General features: G+C 47.9%; 1 protein-coding gene across 2 annotated transcripts in view; it reads left to right on the forward strand.

Moving 5' to 3' along the window:
• The window catches only part of PAPOLA (poly(A) polymerase alpha), a 105,920-nt gene that overhangs the window by 43,191 nt on the left and 45,605 nt on the right, over positions 1–17,124 (forward strand). For both annotated transcript variants that reach the window (XM_082275239.1, XM_082275238.1), the window contains exons 8-10: positions 681–770; positions 860–998; positions 10,109–10,181. In XM_082275239.1, coding sequence (XP_082131365.1) covers positions 681–770; positions 860–998; positions 10,109–10,181 — 302 coding nt within the window. The remainder of the gene's footprint in view (positions 1–680; positions 771–859; positions 999–10,108; positions 10,182–17,124) is intronic.

Below are 17,124 nucleotides of genomic sequence, written 5' to 3' on the forward strand. Positions count from 1 at the left end.
TGAAAGTTTAGTCCTCACCTGATGCCAGTTTCGGGTGTAAACTGCTTCAGGTATGAGCTTCTTAAACTGCAGCCAGGCCCCCATTTTTTATTGTTTGGTTATGTGGGTTTAATATGTTGCCCACTTCTCGGTTGGATTTCTTTTGGAAGTCATAATAGTTTCTGAATCCTCAGTCTGTGAACAAGGACGAAAATAGAAAGTTTGTACTTAAAATCAGCTTCTTGAACTTCATTAAGGAACACGGGATTTGTGTTTTATTATGTACATTAGGTAGGAGGGATTATACCTGGTTGGTCACTGTTTGCCAGTGTCCAAAGCCTTCTGTAGGTGATAGTATAACCCAGATGTCTCTGAAGCTTGTGTCCCTCAAACTCAAGGAAATGGATTTTACTGTGAATACAAAAATCCTTTTTCATTGCAAATAAGCAAAATCAATCTCTGTACAGAGGATGACAATACTTTTATTTCTGACCCAGGATCTTGGTTTGCATTTCTTTCTTTTGTATTCCTCTTTGTTTCCTTTTGGCAGGAATTGTACCTCTCAAGGTCTGCTTTATAGCCTGTTAAATTCTACAAGAAAAGCTTTAGTTGTTAATTAATAACCATTACATTACTGTCCTTGTAATGTCTTAACACAGCAGATTTACATTTTTTCACAAAGTTTATCTTGAATCTTTTAGGTTGTCGCGTAACTGATGAAATCCTCCATTTAGTTCCGAACATTGATAACTTCAGGCTAACTTTAAGAGCAATCAAACTTTGGGCCAAACGTAAGATTTTCTTCCAACAAAACTTACTTTAATGTTAACATTATGCGTTACAGAAAGTGTATTATTTTCCTCATATTTGTTTTCCTTAGGCCATAACATATATTCAAACATCCTTGGATTCCTCGGCGGCGTTTCCTGGGCAATGTTAGTGGCAAGAACATGCCAACTGTATCCAAATGCCATAGCATCCACCCTTGTCCATAAATTCTTCCTTGTCTTTTCCAAGTGGTAAGTTTGGGTAGGAGAGTTACTGTAGTGCAGTAGTTGTTCTTGGCTTGTCTTCATTAACTTAAGGCTAAATTCCAGGAATTCAGCCACTTTGCAAAAAGTGCAGGCACATTATCCATTAAGTCCAACAAGATGCATGCCATCTCCTGAACTTCTCTCTATTAATTACACCTGACAAGGTTTATGCCTCTGCCAGGATAGACTTGGAGCTGTGAGAGGAGAGAAGGCATACAGAGCAGCTATGCCCACCCCTCCCCTCCCCTCTCCTCTGCTGCCCAATAACAGAAGCCTGTGCATTATGTGAATGTGTTCACACAATACAAAGGCTTATGTGATTGGGCAGGAGGAGGGGCAGGCATAGCAGCTTTAGTGTATCTACTGTTGAAGATGCTCAGAATGTCAAACGTCAAGCTCCCGGAACTACAGCGACATTTGTATTCTGGGAGTTTTATAAACCTGTCAGATGCAAATAGAGATAAGTCCATTAGGTGTCACACACCTTGTGCTCCTAACTCGTAGTATGCCTTCACTTTTTACAAAGGAGATGGAATTCCTGGAATCAAGCTTTCAAGAGGAGGTAAACGCTGCCTCCTCTTTTTTTTTTTTTTTTTTTTTTTTCCTTACCTGCAAAGTAGAGACCTAATGTGCTAGTATGCTAACACATGTGAAGCTTACCTGCTAACAAAGCCCTCGTCACTGCTGGATGCCTCATCCATCTTCGCCCATCTTCCGTTCGGGTCCGCGGACTCCGGCAGTGTGACTGGCCGAAGCTGTGTGACGTCACTCCAGCGCATGCGCGGGAGCTGCTGGTCACGGCACAGGACTCCGGACAAACACAGGTGTCCGTCCCTTCAGAGCGATAACACAGATGACGTCATCGACGGCATGTCTAGGAGATATTTACAGTACCTAAGGTAAGCCTATAATGAGGCTTACCTATAGTTACAAACAATCCATGGAAGTTTACTTCCACTTTAAACTACAAATGGATGCAGCACAAATTAATGCTGCTTTTGTATTCATAAAAAAAATATTTATTTATTTTTTTCTGCAACCTGATTTTAACTTGGTATCATCATCTTCAAATCCCTGTAAAGCAGATCTCAGGCAGGTAGGGGAGGGCAAGCACTGGGAGCCGATGAGGTGTGCTGCAGTGCTCATGTGTTTACAAGAGACATAATACAGGAATGAGCAGATGGACGTAGACATGAACTGATGAGTATACCAGTAAATTATCAAAGCAGAGCTCCCCAGGGATAGCATGATTATGTGTGAAAGGGCATGTCTGCATTTTTGACCTGAATATAGGATTGTATCTATTGAGCCTTTTGGGTTTGGGTAGGTATATACTCCAGCAAGTTAGAACTAAGCAGGGCTGATAACACTGCTTGGGAATTTTAGTGTAGCAAAGCAAGCCTTGTCTGTTCAATAGATTAATTGGGAATTGCCCGCATTTCTGTCTGAATCGCTACATATTTTTCAAAACTTTCTGCAACAGGAGACCAAAAACCAAGAGGAAATGTGCAGGTATTTTGAGAGCTGTGCTGGAAAAGTTTGTTTTACGCTGTGGGGAAACAAATGATTTCCTATTGAGAGGGTAAAATGCTAAATCATAACAGAGTCTTTGATATAAATCCCTTAATTATGGGAATGAACCCATGCCTGGATCTAGGGCGTAACCCAATAAAAATCCACCCACCTAACATCAGCGCCTAAAATCAGCTAAAATAATAGGTTTAAGGGCTCATGCAAACTACAGTTAAAAAAAAAAAAAAAACTGCTTTCTCTTTTGTTTGACACAGCTCCTGATCATCTTAACTATTGGGTTATACTGCCCCCTACAGGAGTAGGACACTAGGCAGGAAAAAGAGTATACCCCCCTATGGACAGTCCCAGTGGGTATACTCCCCCCCCCCCCCCCCCCCTATCTGCTATAGGTACTAGTCAAGAGTAAAGGACCTAGTTCCTTGCTTGGATCTTTGGTCCTGGCAATTTTTTCCCTTTTTAGATAGATTTTTCCATTTTGTTTTTGCCTGCGAGATCTACAATCAACTGCCGGACTGGGCGATGGGTTGGATAACCTTACAGTGGTCACCCTAATTTGGCAAGCGAGCATGTGCAGATCTCAGCTCCGCGCCAGGTCGGCCTGGGTCATGGCCCCAACGGACGCAGACTGGCCTTCCAGTTTGCTCCCCCTGGAGGGATTTTGACTGGACGTGGGCCCCTTCAAGGGACGGTCGGAACCCTGGGTTCCCCTCCTTCCCATTAGAGCCCCAGGGTTCCCCTCCTTCCCGTTAGGCACCCCCGTCTGTCTCTGATGGTCCCTGTGGGTTTTCTATCCCTCCCCCTGTACCTGGTGGGGGCTCCTGCCACGCCCCCCCCCCCCCACCACCCTTCTTGTCTGTGCCTTGCCTTACGCCTAGGGGTCCCTCCTGAGTCCCTGGGAGCCTCATGGTGCCATGTGAGGCCGCCATTTTGTTGTGGCCTGTGTGCTATAATACACGGCTGCCATGTTTTGTGTAGTCCAGCAGCCATTTTGCATTAGTCCAGCATTGAAAATACAGGGAGTGCAGAATTATTAGGCAAATTAGTATTTTTGAGGATTAATTTTATTATTGAACAACCATGTTCTCAATGAACCCAAAAAACTCATTAATATCAAAGCTGACTATTTTTGGAAGTAGTTTTTAGTTTGTTTTTAGTTTTAGCTATTTTAGGGGGATATCTGTGTGTGCAGGTGACTATTACTGTGCATAATTATTAGGCAACTTAACAAAAATCAAATATACAGTATACCCATTTCAATTATTTATTTTTACCAGTGAAACCAATATAACATCTCAACATTCACAAATATACATTTCTGACATTCAAAAACAAAACAAAAACAAATCAGTGACCAATATAGCCACCTTTCTTTGCAAGGACACTCAAAAGCCTGCCATCCATGGATTCTGTCAGTGTTTTGATCTGTTCACCATCAACATTGCGTGCAGCAGCAACCACAGCCTCCCAGACACTGTTCAGAGAGGTGTACTGTTTTCCCTCCTTGTAAATCTCACATTTGATGATGGACCACAGGTTCTCAATGGGGTTCAGATCAGGTGAACAAGGAGGCCATGTCATTAGCTTTTCTTCTTTTATACCCTTTCTTGCCAGCCACTCTGTGGAGTACTTGGACGCGTGTGATGGAGCATTGTCCTGCATGAAAATCATGTTTTTCTTGAAGGATGCAGACTTCTTCCTGTACCACTGCTTGAAGAAGGTGTCTTCCAGAAACTGGCAGTAGGACTGGGAGTGGAGCTTGACTCCATCCTCAACCTGAAAAGGTCCCATAAGCTCATCTTTGATGATACCAGCCCAAACCAGTACTCCACCTCCACCTTGCTGGCGTCTGAGTCGGACTGGAGCTCTCTGCCCTTTACCAATCCAGCCACGGGCCCATCCATCTGGCCCATCAAGACTCACTCTCATTTCATCAGTCCATAAAACCTTTGAAAAATCAGTCTTGAGATATTTCTTGGCCCAGTCTTGACGTTTCAGCTTGTGTGTCTTGTTCAGTGGTGGTCGTCTTTCAGCCTTTCTTACCTTGGCCATGTCTCTGAGTATTGCACACCTTGTGCTTTTGGGCACTCCAGTGATGTTGCAGCTCTGAAATATGGCCAAACTGGTGGCAAGTGGCATCTTGGCAGCTGCACGCTTGACTTTTCTCAGTTCATGGGCTGTTATTTTGCGCCTTGGTTTTTCCACATGCTTCTTGCGACCCTGTTGACTATTTTGAATGAAATGCTTGATTGTTCGATGATCACGCTTCAGAAGCTTTGCAATTTTAGAGTGCTGCATCCCTCTGCAAGATATCTCACTATTTTTGACTTTTCTGAGCCTGTCAAGTCCTTCTTTTGACCCATTTTGCCCAAGGAAAGGAAGTTGCCTAATAATTATGCACACCTGATATAGGGTGTTGATGTCATTAGACCACACCCCTTCTCATTACAGAGATGCACATCACCTAATATGCTTAATTGGTAGTAGGCTTTCGAGCCTATACAGCTTGGAGTAAGACAACATGCATAAAGAGGATGATGTGGTCAAAATACTCATTTGCCTAATAATTCTGCACTCCCTGTAGTGGTGACCATGACACTGTAGCGCTGGGAGACATTTTATAGCAACATAAAAAAAAATTCAGTTTTGTCAAATTTTGCTAACAGGTTCCTTTGGTGCACCATGGACCCTGCTGAACATGTGTCCCCACCTGATTCCCTCGAGGTGACCGCAGGGCCCTCCGGTTCCCAGCTCACTATAGATGCACTTTCGGCGGTCCTGGAGTCGTTTGTGTCCCGGGTGGAGTTGGCCTTTCAGGGGCGGGGTGCTAGAAAACGCCCTCCGCCTACTCCTGCCTCGTCTGATGCCTCAGATTCGGAATCTGAACCAATCTCTGCTGACACAGGTCTCCCCTCCGGGTCTACTGCCTCGCGCCCTGTCTCCTCTGATAGTGAGGATGACCTTTCTGCCTCCGCTGTCGCGCAAGACAAGGCGCTGGTTGAAGCACTGATTGTGTCTGTCCGTGATACCCTAAAGCTGGAGGACGCAGCTGCGACTGATACGCAGGTTGCCTTTGGCACGCGCAAGCCCTCCAGGGTGACAAGGGTTCCTTTTCCCACATGCTTTGACAATATCATTAAGAGAGAATGGGACCGTCCGAAACGCCCCCCTGGGGTGCGTAAGCGGATTGCTAGGCGCTACCTATTTGAGGAGTCCCTCATTAAAAAGTGGACGGTGCCACCTACGGTGGATCCGCCGGTCTCCAGGCTGAATAAGGCTACTGTGATCCCAGTGGAGGATTCCCGTCCTTTAGGGATCCGGTTGATCGTAGGGCAGAGTCTGTGTCCAGCACTGTTTTCCCTGGCAGGGTCTGCCTTAAGACCGGTGTTTATCATTGCCCTGGTTTCGCAAACATTGACGGAATGGACTAAGTTACTACGTCGTGACCTAGAGTAGAGAAACCTCCTCCCTGCCCTGTCAGAGTTGCTGGACCAGGTGGTGCAGGCACTGCAATTTGTTTGCGACGCCGCACTGGATACTGCTCCAATGCTGGGGCGTTTATCGTTGTCGGCGGTGGTCCTCCGGCGCATGCTGCGGCTGAAGTGTTGGTCTGTGGATCAGGCTTCTAAGAAAGCCTTGACTGATCTCCCCTTTCAGGGGGATCCCCTGTTTGGTGCTACCTTGGATGATATTATCAAAGGTCTCACTGGGGGCAAGAGCACCTTTCTCCCACAGGCTGCCAAGGGTAAGGACCCTCGTCGCAGACGGGGACCCTCCTTTTCAGCACACAAGAAGTTTTTTCGTCCCTCTGGATCAGTCGACAAGGCGAAGCCCTGCAAGGCCCCCTCCGGGGGTTGGTTTGGTAAACAGAAATTGGGTTCCTCCAGACCGGAGGACAAGGCCGCTTTGGCATGAAGGTGCGCCCCCACCCATGTCAGGGGTGGGTGGACGTCTTTGCCGGTTCCCGGATCTGTGGCTCTCCAGGATTCAAGACAAATGGGTTCACGAGGTCATACGGTCGGGGTAAAAGATCGAGTTTCGATCTGTTCCACCGGTAAGGTTCTTCCCTTCCAATTAGGCTGTCCCCGGATCGCTTAAGGGCTCTCTTGGGGGGAGTACAGGACTTTGTACAACAGGGAGTAATAGTTTGGTTCTGTGTGGGGAACGTTTTCGGGCTTATACTCTAATCTGTTCACAGTGCCCAGAAAGGAGGGCGAGGTGCGTCCTATCCTGGACTTAAAGGCGCTGAATTGTTTTGTCCAGGTGCAAAAATTCAAGATGGGAGTCCATCCGCATGGTGGTGGCCTCCCTGCATCAGGGGGACTTTTTGGCCTCCATAGACATCAAAGATGCCTACTTTCACATTCCTATTTATGCAGGACACCAACGTTTTCTGCGCTTTGCAGTGGGAGAGGACCATTATCAGGTTGTGGTGTTACCCTTTGGTCTCGCCTCTGCTCCCCGGGTTTTCACAAAGGTTTTGGCTTTGATTCTGGCTCTGTTGCGGCAACGGGGCATATCGGTCCTGGGCTACCTGGACGACCTCCTCCTCTGTGCGGAGTCTCCGCAGGCTCTGATGGCGAATTTGGAGATCACCTCTCTGGATGAGTTTGGGTGGCTTGTGAACCTGCAGAAGTCCTCCCTGGTCCCCTCCAGGAGACTGGACTATCTGGGCCTGACTTTGGAAGCGTCCTTGGCCAAGGTGTTTCTCCCTGTGGACAAACTCCATAAAATCCAAACAGCGACTCAGCTGTTGCTGTCCTCCAAATGGTCGTCCCTTCGGACCTGCATGAGAGTGCTGGGACTGATGGTGGCATCTTTCGAGGTGGTACCTTTTGCTCAATTTCATACGAGGACCCTCCAAAAGGAGATCCTTCTCAAATGGAATAGGAATCCTGATGCCCTGGACAAACCGATCCGGCTGAGTGAGCGGACCAGGGAGTCCCTGGTATGGTGGCTTCAGTCTCCGATGCTCAGTCAAGGAAGATTCTTTCTTCTGATCTATTGGACGATGTCACCACGGATGCCAGTCTATCCAGGTGGGAAGGGGTTCTCGGCAGGTTTTCTGCTAGGGGAATCTGGTCCCTGGAAGAATCCAGGTTGCTGATTTAAATGTATTGGAACTGAGAGCGATCAGGCTTTGCCTGGTTCACTGGACCGAGCATCTTCGGGGCTGTCCAGTGCGGATTCAGTCGGACAATGCCACGGCTGTGGCTTATGTCAATGACCAAGGGGGCACCAAGAGTGTCCTTGCGGCCTTTGAAGTGGCCGGCATCTTACGTTGGGCAGAACGCTTTGTTCCAGCTCTCTCCTGCTGTTCACATTCCAGGCATGGAAAATTGGCAGCTGGATTTTCTCAGCCAACAGACCTTGGATCAATGGGGAATGGTCTCTTCATCCGGAGGTGTTTTACTAGTTGTGCCTTCGTTGGGGCACCCCCGATGTGGATCTGTTGGTGTCCCGGATCAACAGGAAAGTGCAGAGGTTTGTAGCCCGATCCCGAGATCCTCTGGCAGACACCACAGCAGCGCTGGTGGCCCCGTGTGGGCAGTATCAGCTGCTGTATGCCTTTCCTACTCTCAAGTTGCTGCAGAGACTTCTTTGCAGGATAGAGGCAGAAGGGATTCCGGTCATTCTTGTGGCTCCGGACTGGCCTCGTCGCGCCTGGTACGCCGACTTGGTCAGGCTGGTTGCAGATGCTCCATGGAGGCTTCCTCTCAGGGAGGATCTGCTGTCTCAGGGGCCGATCTTCCATCCTGATTTACGGTCGCTGGCTTTGATGGCTTGGCTGTTGAGAGCCAGGTGCTGAAGGACAGGGGATTGTCTGCTTCTGTTATTCCTACTCTGCTTAAAGCAAGGAAAGCGACTTCTAGGAAGATTGATCATCGTACATGGAAGGCTTATATTGCGTGGTGTGAGTCCCTCGGGGTTCCTCCACGTTCTTACTCGGTGGCTCGGGTCTTGGCCTTCCTTCAACGGGGGGTTGAGCAGAAGCTGGCTTTGAGTACTATCAAGGGTCAAGTCTCCGCCTCGGCGATTTTTTTCCAGAGGTCACTGGCCACTCATTCCCTGGTACGAAATTTCATCCAGGGGGTGCAGCACCTGGTTCCTCCGGTGCACTCTCCATTACCACCCTGGGACCTTAATTTGGTGCTGTCGGTTCTCCAGAAACCTCCCTTTGAACATATTACGGAGATTCCCCTGCTTACCTTATCCCAGAAGGTGGCCTTTTTGGTGGCTATTACTTCTGCGCGCAGGGTGTCAGAACTGGCTGCGTTGTCCTCTCACTCCCCCTATCTGATGGTTCATAGGGATAAAGTGGTTCTTCGTCCGGATCGTGTTGCCTTCCTTGTGTCCTAAGCCGAGCCATTCTTAGGAATTTGCACTGCACACTTTGGATGTGGTTCGGGCAATCGGGGTGTACCTGGCAACTACTGACTCTTTTCATAAGTCAGATTCGCTCTGTGATCACGGATGGCCCTAGAAAAGGGTTGCCTGCATCTGCTGTGACTATTTCGAGGATCATGCAGACGGTGGTACAGGCTTATTCGATTAAGGGTCAGGTTCCTCCTTTCCCTGTTAAGGCGCACTCTACTCGGGCACTTTGTTTTCTGTTTTCGTCTGCTATCCCACCCCTCAATTATGGCACTGCTTTGGGACGTCCCTACTGATATCAAGATATGAGTCCTGCGTCTGTCAATGAGCATAAATTAAAAGGATTTTATGGTAAGTCAAAAATCCAGTTTTTTGACTTTACCGTAAAATCCATTTCTCTGATGTTCATTGACGGATGCAGCACCCACCCCTCTGTGGAGTTGATTCTTCTGACACTGCTTGTACCCAAACTGAGTACCTGTTGCTGAAAGGGGGGGAGTATACCCCCTGGGACTGCCCATAGGCGTAGTCAGTTTTTTTTTTTTTTTTTTTCTCTGCCTAGTGTCCTACTCCTATAGGGGGCTGTATAACCCAATAGTTAAGATGATCAGGAGCTGTGTCCATCAATGAACATCAGAGAAATAAGATTTAAAAGTCAAAGTCAAAAATCCAATTTTTTAAAGGCATTTGAGCTTTTATTTCTGCTTCAAGAAGCTTGTGTTTCTTGTGCTCTTTTGCGCGTTTTTTATTGAGCTTCTTTGATCTTTTTCGAGCATAAGCGTTTTTTGTTCTTTTTCATGTTTTTGGACACTTGGGCATCTTTTTCTGCTCGAAAGCTTCTCTTAAAAACACGAGTTTGGTGGGAGGGGTTTTCTGCCTGTAAGGGCATATGCCTGTAAAGTCCTCAAAAAGCCATAGTGTGCATTGACACATTGGCTAACATGGAAGGGAGTTTTCAGGCAGAAAAAAAAAATAGAGCTCAAAAAGATGAAAAGCCTGTAGGAGCCACTTTTTTGAGATGCAGTGTGCATGACCCCTAATAGGGCATTAAAGAATAAATTGGTGATCATCATCAGTTCGTACAGCTTTAGTAAATATGGAGATTTTATCTAAGTTTTGGTTTTAAGAAGCCAAGAATGTAACTTTCCTTCTTTGCATTAATGTTTTCTTATTTAATTCTTCTTTGGCAGGGAATGGCCTAACCCAGTGTTGCTGAAGCAACCAGAAGAGTGCAATCTTAATTTGCCTGTGTGGGACCCAAGGGTCAGTAATGTTTCCCAGTTTTACATTGCAGTTCATTCGTATGCCTGTTACCATGATCTTTTTTTAAGGAGAGTTGTTTATTCATGGAAAACTTTATTTTGGTGACTCAAATGAAGAATGTTTATTAAAGCTGCAGGTTATCTTTATGATCACCGTAGTTCTGCTGTGACTTGAGGGAAAGGCCCAGTTTTTGATAAATGTTTGTCTCAGACTACACTCGTAATCCTAAAATATGGCATTTATCTGTGTGTTTATGTTTGATATGTACTTAAACAGCAAGGATAAATTCTAGTTTAATCCTAAAAAAAAAAAAAAAAAAAATCAATGTCTCCTACCAGCCCTTTTTCATTAACAATTACCATACAGCACAGAAGCCCCTGCATGCTGTCCTGAGCCGTCCTCTTCAACTTGCTACATGCTCCTTGTAGCCCCATAAGCTGTAATTGACACTGGTCAACCTGTTTGACGGGAGAGGTAAAAATCGATTACAGCCTATGTGAAAAGTTAGCAGACATCTAGGCCATCATGTTTCTATGGAAACGCAATCACAGACAGCCAGGACTGCATGCAGCAGGCTTTTCGATGGAAAGTATTTTTTTAATCAGAAAAGAGAGGTTTGACAGGAAACACTATTTTCTCTCTTCATTGATGGACACAGCTTCTGATCTTCTTAACCATTGGGTTATACTGACCCCTACAGGAGTAGGACACTAGGCTGAAAAGAATTTTGGCTACGCCCATGGACAGTCCCAGGGGGTATACTCCCTCTCTGTTATAGGTACTCAGTTTTATTTCTCCTTAGGCAGGAGTAAAGACCTAGTTCCTTCCTGGGATCTCTGGTCCTTGCAATTTTTTCTTTTTAGACAGATTTTTTTAATCCTAGTTTTTTGTTTTTTTTTGTGAGGTCTACAATCAACTGCTGGACTGGGCGACGGGCTGGATAATCTAGATCCAGTGGTAACCCCAGTCTGGCCAGCGAGCGCGCGCAGGCCTCAGCGCCGAGCTCGGTGTACCACGACATAGCCCAGCTGGACAAGGGGCTGGCCTGTGATTTTAAACGCCTCACGAGGTCGCATATGGCAGGGTCTCGCCCCGAGAAGCAGTGGTCCTCCTTGCCGAAAAGCCCCCCCCCCCCCCCCATTTCAATGGAGAGGTGGTTCTGACTGAAGCGGTGCCCGCCTGGTAACTGTCCCCCCTCTCCTCCTGGAGTGTTTTTAGGGTGGACGTGGGCCCCTCCTTGGAACGGTGGGATACCAGGGTTCCCCTCCTTCCCATTAGGCACCCCCCCCCCCCCTCCTATTGTAGTCACTGTGGGTCATCTTGCCGCCCCGCTGGGGCTGTGGGTGGCCTGGTCCACCACCTGGGGTGAGAGGGGGGGGGGACTGTACTTGGTGGAGGCTCCTGCCAGGAGCCCCCACTACTGCCTGTTCCGTTTTGAGGCCTAGTGATCCCTCGTGGTGCTGCCATTTTGCTGTAGCCTGTGTGCTCAATGCACTGCGGCCATGTTATAGTCTGGCGGCCATTTTACAGTAGTTTGCCATTAAAAATAAAAATAGAGGCAGCCATGGCAGTGGAGCCCTAAGGGCGGTGGGAGCTCCTCACCCCCTGGTGCTGACTCCTGGATCTTTTCACTTGATCGCCGCACGTGGAGTGCAGGTTATCCTGGTGGCTACAGGTGTCTGTTTCTGCTGGGTGGTGAGTCTGGTGGGGTCCTCTTCCTCTCTGCTGAGGATCGATTAGGTGCTCTGTTACTGGTGACCGAGTGGTTCTGCAGGAGCGGTGGGCCTGTCCCTTAGTGTTTTTACACCTTTTTTGTGGAGTCCCCCTATTGATTCATGGAGTCTTTGGAGCACATTTCCCCACCTGATCCCCTCCCAGAGGCTGTGGGTCCCTACGAGTCCCAACCATCCATTGATGCACTGATGGTGGTCCTGGAGTCCTTCGTGTTCCGGGTGGAGGTGGTTTTTGGGCAACGGGCAAGCAAAAAGCGCCCCCTGCCTTATGTCTCCTCAGATCCTGAATCTTATTCAGGCCGCCACGGACGTGGGTCACTCTGCTGGATCTACGACCACACGCACTTAGTTGTCAGATAGTGAGGATGATTCCTCCTCCTGTAGCCGCGCACGAAAAGGCGATGGTGAATGCACTGATTTGTATCTGTGTGTGGGGCTTTAAAAATAGAGGACGCAGCTGAAGCTGCAACAGAGGCATCAGTTCCCTTTGGCACTCACAGGTCTTCCAGAGTGGCAAAGGTGTTTCCTTTCCCTGCCTATTATGACAGAATTGTTGCCATAGAGTGGGAATGGCCAAAACATCCCCTTGTAGTCCCTAAGCGATTTGCCATGCGGTGCCCCTATGAGGAGTCCCCTCTTAAAAAGTAGACTGTTCCACCAGTCCAGTCTCTGTCTCCAAATTGAACAAGGCAACCATGATTCTGGTTGAAGAGTCAGCGGCTTTTACGGACCCGGCTGACAAGAAGGCGGAGGCTGTGGCCCGCAATATGTACACTGTGGCTGGTTTGGCACTGAGGCTGGTATTTACCATTGCACTGGTGTCGCAAACTCTGACCAAGTGGGCGAAGCTTTTACGCCATGACCTGGAGGGGAAACAGCTCCCCCCCTGCCTTTGCTGAGCTGGCAGACCAATTAGTCCAGGGGCTACAGTTTATCTGTGATGTATTTGGATGTGGCTCCCCTAGTCGCTAGGCTCTTTAGGCAGTGGTCCTTCTGCAAATTTTTTGGCTCATGGTTCTAAAAAATAATTAAAAAAAAAAGGCGTTGGCTGATCTTCCTTTTTCAAGGAGATTGCCTATTTGGAACTACCCTGGATTACATCATTAGGGGCCTCATAGAGGGAAAGAGTACCTTTCTTCCGCAGGCTAGTAAGGGCAAGGCCCCACGTCGTAGATGTGGGCCATCCTTCTTGGCTCATAAGAAGTTTTTTCGTCCTTCAGGGGGTGACTGACAAGGGATCAAAGCCTTTCCTGGTGGATCCAAGTGAAGTTGGTCTGGTAAGTCAAGAGCTGGCTTCTCCAGACCCGCAGACAAGGCTCCTTCAGCATGAAGGTGTCCCCCCACCCCCGATGAGTGAGGGTGCGTTTTGGCTGGTTTCCGTACCCGTGGACTTCCCTGGTACAAGACTACGAAGTGGATACACAGTCATACAGTCCGGCTACAAGATCAAGTTTCCCTCTTAACTTTTGGCAAGGTTCTTTCCTTCCAATTTGCACCTGTTCCCAGACTGCTCACAGGGTCTGTTTTGGGGCGGTGCAAGACCTGTTCAAGGGGTGATTGTCCCGATTCCGACATGGGAATGTTTTTACTCAACATGTTTACAGTTCCCAGGAAGGAAGACAAGGTGCGTCCAATCCTGCACCTCCACTGAACTGCTTTGTGTGGGTGCAGAAGTTCAGAATGGAGTCCATTCGCATGGTGGTGGCATCCCTGCATTAGGGGGCTTTTCTTGCCTCGATCGACAGAAAGGATGCTTACCTCCACATTCCAATATGTGCTGGTCACCAACGCTTCCAACGCTTTGCTGTGGGAGAGGAGCATTATCAGTTTGTGGCGTTACCCTTTGGTCTTGCCTCTGCTCCTCGGGTCTTCACAAGTGTGATAGCCCCGGTGCTAGCATTGTTATGCCAACAGAGGATCGCGGTACTGGGCTACTTGGACAACCTCCTTCTGCGAGCAGTGTCTTCTACTGCTCTGGTGGAAAACCTGGAGATCACCATACAAACTCTGAGAGAGTTCAGGTGGATTTTGAATTTTCAGAAGTCTGCTCTTGTTCTGTCAACAAAGCTAGATTATCTGGGTCTGGCTCTGGACTCAGACTTGGCCAGAGTGCTCCTTCCTCTGGACAAACTGCAGGCTTCAATTCGTCTCCTGCTGTCCAGCAGATGGTCATTCCTCCGGGCTTGCATGCGGGTGCCGGGCCTGGTGGTGTCTACCTTCAAGGTGGTTCCGTTTGCACAGTTACATACAGGATCCCTGCAAAAAGAGTTTCTGGGCAATTGGGAGAAGAATTCGCAGTCTCTGGACAACCAGATCCGGCTGAGCCGGGGAATGAAAGAGTCCCTGATATGGTGGCTTCGTTCTGTGGCACTTCGGCTGAGCAAATCCTTCCTCCCATTGTATTGGACAGTGGTCACCACAGATGCCAGCCTTTCCGACTGGGGAGGCGTCCTCGGCAAAAATTCTGCTGGGGGGGGGGTTCGGATACTGGAATAGTCCAGTTTACCAATCAATGTTTTGGAACTCTGAGCGATCAGACTGTGCCTGGAATGTTGGACGGATCGTCCTCGGATGTCCAGTGCACATTCAATCGGACAATGCCACTACCGTGGCTTATGTCTATCACCTGGGAGGCACACACAAGAAGTGTCCTGGCGGCTCTAGAGGTAGCCAGCATTCTAAGGGGGGCAGAACGACTCATTGCAGTCCTCTCTGCTGTACATATTCACGGGGTGGAAAACTGGCAGGCGGACTACCTCAGTCAGCAGACATTAGACCAAGGGGAGCGGTCATTTCATCCGGAGGTGAATTTTTTGGTGTCTCGGCTCAACAGAAAGGTGTAGAAGTTTGTGGCTCGGTCACAGGATTCTCTGGCGCACGCTACAGACGCGCTGGTGGCCCCCTGGGGTTAGTATAGTGATTTATGCCTTCCCTCCTCTCGAGCTTCTGCAGGATCGAGGCAGAGGGGATTCCGGTAATCTTAGTGGCCCCAGGCTGGACTTGGTACGCCGATCTGGTGGGGCTGGTTCGTGAAAGTTCCTTGGAAGCTTCATCTCAGGGAGGATCTGCTGTCCTAAAGACCAATCTTCCATCCTGCTTTACAGTCGCTGGCTTTGACGGCTTGGCTGTTGAACGCTAGGTGCTGATGAGTCGGTGATTCCAACGCTGTTAAAAGCTAGCAAATCTACTTCTAGAAAGATCTACCATCGTACGTGGAAGTCGTACATTGCGTGGTGTGAGCCTCTTGGGGTTCATCCTCTTTCGGTGGCTCGGGTCTTGTTCTTCTTTCAACTGGGGGTTGAGCAGAAACTGGCCCGGAGTACTATCAAGGGCCAGGTGTCTGCCTTAGGGGTCTTCTTCCAATGCCCCTTGGCCACACACTCCCAGGTGAATACTTTTCTTCAGGGAGTTAGGCACTTGGCCCCTCCAGTGTGGTCTACGTTGCTGCCTTGGGACCTCAATTTGGTGCTCTGTCCTTCAGAAACTTCCTTTTGAGAATCTTGGGGAAATTCCACTGCTTACTCTGTCCCAGAAGGTGGCCTTTTTGGTGGCTATCACCTCTGTATGCAGGGTGTCAGAATTGGTAACGTTATCCTGTTGTTCATCTTACCTGGTGGTTCACAGAGATAAGGTGGTTCTTTGCCCCTGTCTGTCGATCCTTCAAAGGTTGTCTCTTATTCAATGTCTCATTTGAATAAAGACATTGTGTTGCCTTCCCTGTGTCCCAGGCCACAACATCCAAAGGAAAATTGCCTTGCATGCTTTGGTTGTGGTCCGGGCAATACGTGTGTACCTGGCAGCTATGGAGCCTTTTAGGAAGTCACTCACTATTTGTACTCACGGATGGGCCTTGGAAAGGGTTGTCCGCTTCCTCTGCGACCATTTCCAGATGGATCAGACAGTGATTCAGGCATATTCCATCAAGGGTCAGGTCCCTCCTTTCCCTGTCAAGGCGTATTTGGGCACTCAGTGCCTCTTGGGCCTTCCGTCATCAGGCATCAGTGGCGCAAGTTTGCAAAGCGGCCACTTGATCGCCTGTGCACACTTTCACAAGGTTCCATAAAGTGGATGTGTTGGCATCTACAGATGCTTCCTTTGGCCACAAGGTTTTGCAGGATGCTGTTAAGAGGAGCTTGTCCTCTTTGAGAGTGTATTGTTGTTTTCAGGTGGGCTCCAGTTGTTTTGGTTGTGCTCCCGTTTACCTGTTTGGTTATAGTTTAGCCTTGGGAATTTATTTTTTGCTGTTCCCACCCCTCATGTTTAACACTGCTATGGGACGTCCCAATGGTTAAGAAGCTGTGCCAGTCAATGAACGAAAGACTGAATGAATGACTTACCATAAAATCCATTTCTCGGATGTTCATTGACTGACACAGCACGCACCCCTCTGTGGGGTTGTAATTCTTCTGACACTGCTTGTAACAAAACGGAGTACCTATAGCAGAGAGGAGTATACCTCCTGGGACTGCCCATAGGCTTAGCCAGAATTTTTTCTGCCTAAGGTCTTACTCCTGTAGGGGGCAGTATGACCCAATGGTCAAGAAGATCAAGAGCTGTGCCTGTCAATGAACATCGGAGAGAGTCATAATTTTTTTTTTTTTTTTTTAGTAATGTTAACTAATAAAAGCTTATTTCTGTACACCTTTTTCTTTTGAAGTACTTTTTTTTTTTTTATAATCGCTATAGCTGAAAATTTTTGACCTTCTCAAATTTTCTAATTTATCATGGGTATTTAGCTCCAGCAATTTAACTAGTGCTTTACATTTATTGTACATTCACATCACATGCATTGCATAAAGAATCTCCTATGTCCTCTGTTCTGTGGTGTGCTAATACTCCCAGGGGAAAAAAACAGCTTGGGGCTTGGGGGTATGGACTAGTAGCAAATTGTGTTGGAGCAAATGGAATGTGACACCATGTTATAGTTGGCTAGGCCCTGAATGACTTGACTATTGAAAAAGCATCATGAAGTAGAGACAGGTAAGTAGTTTGTTTGTGCCTAAAGTGTATCTAAACCTAATAATGTATTGCAGGTTCACAGTTCTTGGATGTGGTGATTGGGGGGGGCGGTTGGTGTTCTTTAGCTCAGTGTGGATTTGCCCAGGGCTGATAACTGATGGGGTTTCAGTGCAGCATACCACAAGAAGGAAGGAGCTTTTTAATATATACAGTCAACACTCATTGTAAAACTGCATTCAGTGTATATGCCC

This window comes from Pelophylax lessonae (genome assembly GCF_965119305.1).
Source record: "Pelophylax lessonae genome assembly, chromosome: 13".
Classification (NCBI taxonomy): Eukaryota; Metazoa; Chordata; class Amphibia; order Anura; family Ranidae; genus Pelophylax; species Pelophylax lessonae.